We start from the raw sequence: 7,500 nt of genomic DNA, 5'->3' as shown, positions 1-7,500 counted from the left end.
GCATCCGACCGCCCCCCTCCGAGTCGGCAGCGGCTGCTGCATGCGTTGCTGCTGCTGCAGCAGCAGCAGCAGCAATAGTATATACTGTTTGTTGCTGTGTATTGACAAGGGAAAATTAGCAGCAGGTTTTTATAAGAGCAGCAGCAGACTGCTCTTCCCGTGCCTTAGGTGTTCTTGCTGCTGCTGCTGCTGCTGCTGCTGCCGCCGGTGTTGCATGGGGGCCCCAGGGCTGCCTTCAGCAGCAGCAGCAGCAGCAACGGCAGCAGCAACAGCAGCAGCAGCAGCAGCAACAGCCGTTTTTCTTTATCAATTGAAACCAACAATTTGCCTTCTAGAAGAAATTTATTTAACTCTTCAGTCTTCCGGATAAGCCGCAGCAGGAGCAGGAGCAGCAGCAGCAGCAGCAAACAGCTGCGGCGGCTTCTACTTGTAACTTCCTTCAAAGAAGTTGAGCAGCAGCAAAGGCAGAAAGAAAAAAAGAATAAAGAAAAGAAGACGCAGCAAACTTGTCATTCCCTCTGAGCAGCAGCAGCAGCAGCAGCAGCAATAGCAGCAATAGCAGCAGTAGCAGCAGCAGCTGCAGCATGCTGCAGAGATGAGTATCTCAAAGGGATCCGTTGCTGCGCTATGCGTAGCTAGCGCAGCTGCTGGTGCTGCAGCAGCAGCAGCCGGCATGTTGCTATACAACCGTCTGCAGCAGCAGCAGCAACAACAACAACAACAACAGCAGCAGCAGCAGCAGCAGGAAGAAATATCCGAAGACTGCCCTGGGCCTGAGAGCGCAAATGCTGGTCTTGCTGCAGGGTGTGCAGGTTGCCCAGGCCGTAGTCTTTGTCTAGCAGCAAAAGGGAATAATGCAGGAGCAGCAGCAGCAGCAGCAGCAGCAGCAGCTTCAGGAGGAGAGCCATCATCAGCAGCAGCAGGAGCAGCAGCAGCAACAAAAGAACAATTGCAGCAGCAAAAAAATCCAGAGGTAGCAGAGAAGCTAAAAAATGTTAAATATAAAATTGTTATTTTATCAGGAAAAGGAGGAGTTGGGAAATCAACTGTTGCCTCCCAATTAGGTAGGGTTTAGGGTTTTTTTAGGGTTTAGGGTTTAGGGTTTAGGGTTTAGGGTTTAGGGTTCAGGGTTTAGGGTTATAATATATATCTTATAACCAAACAAAACTAAATAAACAATTGATAACTAGACGAACTATACTATCCTTTTTCTCCCCCTGTATCTCCTTTATCTATTGCTGCTGCTGCTGCTGCTGCTGCTGCTGCAGGATGGACACTAAATTCCTTAGGATACTCCGTAGGTCTATGCGATTTAGACCTATGTGGTCCTTCTTTGCCATTAATGCTGCAGCAGCAACAGGCAGAAATCTTCCAATCTGCTGATGGATGGGAACCTTCTTATGTTAGACCTGATCTCTCTCTTATCTCTATTGGTTAGTAATTACTACTCATTAGGCATTAGGGTTTATTAGGGTTTATTAGGGTTTATTAGGGTTTATTAGGGTTTATTAGGGTTTATTAGGGTTTATTAAGGTTTATTAGGGTTTAGGGTGAATTATTATTTATTATTATTTATTATTATTTATTATGATTAATGAGGGTTTATGAGGGTTTAGGGTTTAGCGTTTAGGGTTTAGGGTTTAGGGTTTAGGGTTTATATATATATTTTTGTATAGGATTTTTATTACCGTCTACGGATAGTGCAGTAGTATGGAGGGGACCAAAGAAAAATTTATTAATTAAATCTTTTTTATCTAATGTTAATTGGGGACAATTAGATTTCCTTATTGTAGATACTCCTCCTGGTAAGATATTTACCTATTTACCTAGCTAGCTAGCTACCTACCTAGCTAGCTAGCTACCTAGCTAGCTAGCTAGCTAGCTAGCTAGGTAGGTAGCTAGCTATGCAGCTAGCTAGCTAGCTAATTGGACACACAGTTAGCTAGCTAGCCACCTATATATATATCTACCTCCTTACCTATCTACCTATCTATTTATCTATATATCTATCTATCTATCTATCTATCCATTAAATAAATAATTAATATATCAATATATTTATATTAATTTATTTATATTAATTTATTTATATTTATTAATTTATATTTATTTATTTATTTATTTATTTATTTATTTATTTATTTATTTATACAGGTACCTCTGATGAGCATATATCCTTATGTAGTTTATTAGAGGCAGATGGTGCGATGGTCATCACAACACCACAAGAAGTTGCCATACAAGATGTTAGAAAACAAATCAATTTCTGGTCAGCCTCTAGGGTTTAGGGTTTAGGGTTTATGAGGGTTTAGGGTTTATGAGGGTTTAGGGTTTATGAGGGTTTAGGGTTTTAGAGGGTTTAGGGTTTATGAGGGTTTAGGGTTTCAGGTTTATGAGGGTTTAGGGTTTAGGGTTTATGAGGGTTTAGGAGGGTTTAGGATTTAGAAAGGTTTAGGGTTTATGAGGGTTTAGGGTTTAGGGTCTAGGAGGGTTTAGGGTTTAGGAGCGTTTAGGGTTTAGGAGGGTTTAGGAGGGTTTAGGGTTTAGGAGGGTTTATTAGGGTTTGATTAGGGTTTGATGTCTTCTCCTCTTCCCTTCCTCTCTGTCTTTTTGTATCCTACCCACCTAGCTAATTAGCTAGCTATAAATAAACAAATAAATAAATAAATAAAATAAATAAATAAATAAATAAATAAATAAATAAATAAATAAATAAATGTGTGTATACAGCCGTAAGGTGAATTTACGAGTAATTGGTGTTGTGGAGAATATGACGAATTCTTTGTTTGCTGAGGGACCACATACAGGAGGAGCACAGGTAATTTAGCTAGCTAGCTAGCTAGCTAGCTAACTAACTAATTGGCTAGCTAGCTAATTGGCTAGCTAGCTAGCTAGCTAGGTAGATAGATAGGTATATACATAGCTAGCTGGAGGTTGTTGCTGTTGCCTGTACTACTGCATTACGGCTGCTTGCCAGTCGTTGTATTGGCTAGCTAGCTAGCTAGCTAGCTAGCTAACTAGTTTATTAATCATTTATTTTATTTATTTATTTATTTATTTATTTATTTATTTATTCATTTATTTATTTATTTGTGTGCAGCAAATGTGCGAAGACATGGGAGTACCATTTGCAGGAAGAATCGCCTTAGAGAAAGAAGTATATTTATTTATTTATTTATTTATTTATTTATTTATTTATTTTATTAATTAGTTTATTTATTTATTTATTTATTTATTTTATTTATTTTATTTATTTATTTTATTCATTTATTCATCTATTTAATTTATATATTTACTTATTTACTTATTTATATATTTTATTTATTTATTTATTTATTTATTTATTTATTTATTTATTTTATTTATTTTATTTATTTATTTATTATTTGTTTAATTAATTAATTTATTTGCTTATTCTCCAGTCTTTCTTTACTCATATCTCTTGCTGCTGCTGTTTGCTGCTGTTGCTGCTGCTGCTGCTGCTGCTGCTGCAGTTGCTGCAGGCGTGCGAAGAAGGATTTGCTGTAGTAGAGAAGTATCCAGAGTCTGCTGCTGCTGCTGCCTTCCTTCGTCTTACTGAATATATTATTAATTCTATAGATAAGGATAATGCATGCAAACTGCAGCAGGAGCAGCAGGAGCAGGAAGAAGAACAGCAGTAGGATCAGGAGCAGGAGCAGCAGCAGGAGCAGCAGCAGGAGAAGTAGCAGCAACAGCATCTGTATTTGTAACAGCGGTTCCTTCGGATCTGCTGCTGTTGTTACAGCAACACCTGCTGCTGCTGCTGCAGAGTCCCGCAGCAACAGCAACGTAGCAGTAGCAGCGCATGCAGCTGCTGTTCTGCTGCTGCTTCTTTTTTGCTGCTGCAGCTCAACAACTGGCAGCAAAGTCTGACTAAATTCCCTCATCAGCCGTCTTCAGTTTTACTGCTGTTGCTGCTGCTGCTAAGCTGCTGCTGCTGCTTCCAGGCTGCTGCTGCTGCTGCTGTTGTCTGTGCGTATTCTCCTCACCCACAAGAACAGTCAGAGCACAGATTCCTAAGCTAGGCGTGTACATAAGACTGCAGCAGCAACAGCAGCAGCAGCAGCAGCAGCAGCAGCAGTATATGCAGCAACAGCAACAACTACAGGGTGTTTATGTTTTGTTGCGTTTGTTTACATCGTAGTATTTGTTCGATGGTTTTGCTGCTGCTGCTGCTGCTGCTGCCATTAAATACTTTTGCTGCTGTTAGTCCTTCTTCCCCTTTTGCTGCAGATGAGGTGCCTATACACCGCAGAGCTTCTGCTGCTGCCGCTGCACACAACACAACAACACTAATCAATCATACCTTTTTAGGGTTTAGGGTTTACGAGGGTTTATATTAGCGTTTATTAGGGTTTAGGGTTTACGAGGGTTTATATTAGGGTTTATTAGGGTTTAGGGTTTGGCCGTTGAGGGTTTGCCCTCGAAGCATTCTGCTGCTGCAGCATTAGAGGGTTTAGGTATCAGCAGCAGCAAGGAGAATTGAGCAACTAGGGTTTAGGGTTTAGGGTGTAGGGTTTAGGGTTTAGGGTTTAGGGTTTGCCCACGGTCTAAGACCTCCAGACGGCTCAGCAACGGAGCCTCCACGAGATGCTGGCAACCCAGGCGTCGGAAGCTGCAGCAGCAGCAACAACAGCAGCAGCAGCAGCAGAAGAAGCAGATACAGCAGCAGCAATAGCAGCAATCGCAGCAGCAACAATCCCAGCAGCACGAGACACACTGACAGCAACAACTGGCAACTGTAGCAGCTGCAGCACCAGCAGCAGCTGCAGCAGCTGCAGCAACAGCAACAGCAGCAACAGCAGCAGCAGCAGCAACAGGCCAAGGGGATGTCTAACGAGAGGAAGAGAGAAAGGGTAGTCTTTAGGTCACAACCTTCAGCCTTTATCGCCACCTGCAGCAGCAGCAACAGCAGCAGCAGCAGCAACAGCAGCAACAGCAGTAAAGAGATAAAGACTCAACGCAGCAGAAGTGCATGCAACAGCAGCACGAATGGCAGCGCAGCAACAGCAGCACAAGCAGCAGCACAGCAACACCACTAGCATACACGTATGAGCAGCAGGAACAACAAAAGCAACAACAACAGCAGCAGAGCAACAGCAACAGCAGCAGCAATAGGAGCAACAGCAGCAACAGCCTACTGTAGCAGCAAGCGCCTGCAGCAACAAATGCTGATTATTTATTTTTCTTTTTGCTAAGAAAAATAAAATATTTTGTAGATAAGAAGGAAGCAGCGGATACACCTGACGATTTATATTGAGGGAGAGAGCAGCAGCAAATCCTTCCTGCAGCAGCAGCAGCAGCAGCAGCACAGGGCATAGCAGCAGCAACAGAAGAGGAATACCAACATTAGTAACAGGAGAAGAACACAGCAGCAGCAGCAGCAGCAGGAAAGGAGGCAACAGCAGGAATAGCAGCAGCACCACCAATATCAACAGCAGCCACTGCAGCAACAGCAGCAGGAGAGACAGTAACAGCAGCAGAAACGGCAGCAGCAACAGCAGCAGCATGGGCCTACAAGGACACAAGATGGCGGAGGGACGTCTGAATAGCCAAGCGCTGTAGCAGCAAGTGCTGCACACCTACAAGCAGCACCAGCAGCAGCAACAGCAGCAACAGCAGCAACAGCAGCAGCAGCAACAGCAGCAGCAGCAACAGCAGCAGCAGCAACAGCAGCAGCAGCAACAGCAGCAGCAGCATCGTTTTGTATAAGCATAAGAATATTATTATACAACCATAAAAAGCAACACCAAATCCGCTGCATCACCTTACTAAATAAAACAAATAAATTATTTATTTATTTATTTATTTATCTATTTATTTATTTATTTATTTATTTATTTATTTATTTATTTTTCTTACTTAGCATTAAAGTGTGGTTGCATGCGCAGCAGCAAATGACCCCACAAGGACTGCAGCAGCAGCGCAGCACTTTGTGTTTCTTCCTTTAATGCACCTTTGCTGCTGCTGCTGCTGCTGCTGCTGTTGGTGCTGCTGCTGCTGCTGCTGTTGCTGCTACTGTTGCTGCTGCTGCTGCTGCGCATCCAGGGGTAGAAGAGGACAGCACAGTGCAGCGCAGCACGAGCTAATTCTTGAGGTTGAAAGAAAATACCCTGCAGCCTCCTCCCATGCTGCTGCTGCTGCTGTTGCTCCTCCTGTTGCTGCTGCTGCTGCTGCTGCTGCTGCAGCATGCAGCGGAGGTCTCTACCAAAGATTAGAGACAGCTCTGCTGCTAGCGAGGAAGCAATATGGCTAACAAATACAGCAGCAGCAGCAGCAGCAGGGTCCTCAACGTCTACCCCAACCTCCTGCTGCTGCTGCTGTTGCTGCTGCTGCTGCTGCTGGGAAGAACTCCATGTGTCAGGTCCTAATAGAGCCAAGCGCCAAGGAGCATCTTCTTGCTGCGGCTGCTGCTGCTGCTTTAGCTGCTGCCGCAGCAGCTGCTGCTGTTGTTCAGGTACCCCAACAACCGTGCCGTCCGGCTGCAGCATGCTGCTGCTGTTGCTGCTGCTGCTGCTGGTGTTGCTGCTGCTGCTGTCTGTCTCAAGCAGCCGGTAAAAAGCAGCAGGGAAGAGAGCTCCTGCTGCAGTGAGCACTGGGCTGTCTGTGCTGCTGCTGCTTCCCGTCTGTATCTCAGCAGCAGCAGCAGCAGCAACCGCAGCAGTAGTAGCAGTAGCAGCAAGAGCAGCAGCAGGCCTAATAACAACAGGAGGCCCACCAGCAGCAGAAGCAGCAGCAGACGCAGGAGTAACAGAGGAAGCGGCTGCAGCAGCAGCATCATCATAAGAGGCAGCAGCAGCATTAGGCACAGAAATAACATCTGCAGCAGGAGCAGCAGCAGCAGCAGCAGCAGCAGGAGGGGACAGAGGCATCTGCAGCAAACGATCAAATATGCGAAGCCTAGCGAGACTTTTTAATATCTGTGTTAGCTGCTGCGCATTGACCACCTGCTGCTGCTGCTGCTGCTGCTGCTGCTGCTGCTGCTGCTGCTGCTGTTGGGTGTGCACGTTTCTGTTGTGCTCTCGCAGCAAGACAAGAAGACGCAGCAGCAGATGGCGACATAGCAGCAGATCGCGCCACTGTTGAATGCTGCTTCTGCTGCTGCTGGTAGGGATGCTGCTGCTGCTGCTGCTAGGGCTACTGCTGCTGCTGCTGCTTCTGCTGCTGTTGCTGTTGCCTACAAGGAAATAGCCAAGGGCAACAAGATGCTGCGCGGTCATCATCCCTATAGGGGAGGCATTCAATGCTGCAGCAGCAGAGTGCAGCAGCTGGCGGGTTGCTGCTGCTGATGTTGCTGCTGTTGCTGTTGCTGCTGCTGCTGCTGCTGCTTCGGCTATTGCTGCTGTTGATGCAGCATCCATGTCTTGTCTTGAAATTGCTCTGCGCTGCGGGAAAACTCTGCTGCTGCTGCTGCTGCTGCTGCTGCAGTTGCTGCTGCAGTTGCTGCTGCTAGAGGGTTCAGCATCGTCCTTTTCTCTT

The 7,500-nt window shown here is 45.3% G+C and overlaps 2 protein-coding genes across 2 annotated transcripts in view; one reads left to right on the top strand and one right to left on the bottom strand.

Moving 5' to 3' along the window:
* Positions 1-595: 595 nt before the first annotated feature.
* Positions 596-2,633, top strand: EMWEY_00012220 (nucleotide-binding protein, putative; the record flags this gene model as incomplete). Its single annotated transcript, XM_013479089.1, has 4 exons — positions 596-1,064; positions 1,269-1,433; positions 1,677-1,805; positions 2,572-2,633. The coding sequence occupies 4 exons, from the start codon at positions 596-598 to the stop codon at positions 2,631-2,633; spliced, it is 825 nt and encodes a 274-aa protein (XP_013334543.1).
* A 3,246-nt stretch (positions 2,634-5,879) lies between these two features.
* The window catches only part of EMWEY_00012210 (hypothetical protein, conserved), a gene marked incomplete at both ends in the record, with an annotated part of 2,250 nt that continues 629 nt past the window's right edge, over positions 5,880-7,500 (bottom strand). The window contains one exon of the mRNA XM_013479088.1: positions 5,880-7,500. This exon is cut by the window's right edge and continues 629 nt beyond it. Coding sequence (XP_013334542.1) covers positions 5,880-7,500 — 1,621 coding nt within the window.

The sequence above is a fragment of the Eimeria maxima genome, genomic scaffold (assembly GCF_000499605.1).
Source record: "Eimeria maxima Weybridge genomic scaffold, Emw_scaff88, whole genome shotgun sequence".
Classification (NCBI taxonomy): Eukaryota; Apicomplexa; class Conoidasida; order Eucoccidiorida; family Eimeriidae; genus Eimeria; species Eimeria maxima.
This window is presented reverse-complemented; position numbering and strand designations above follow the sequence as displayed.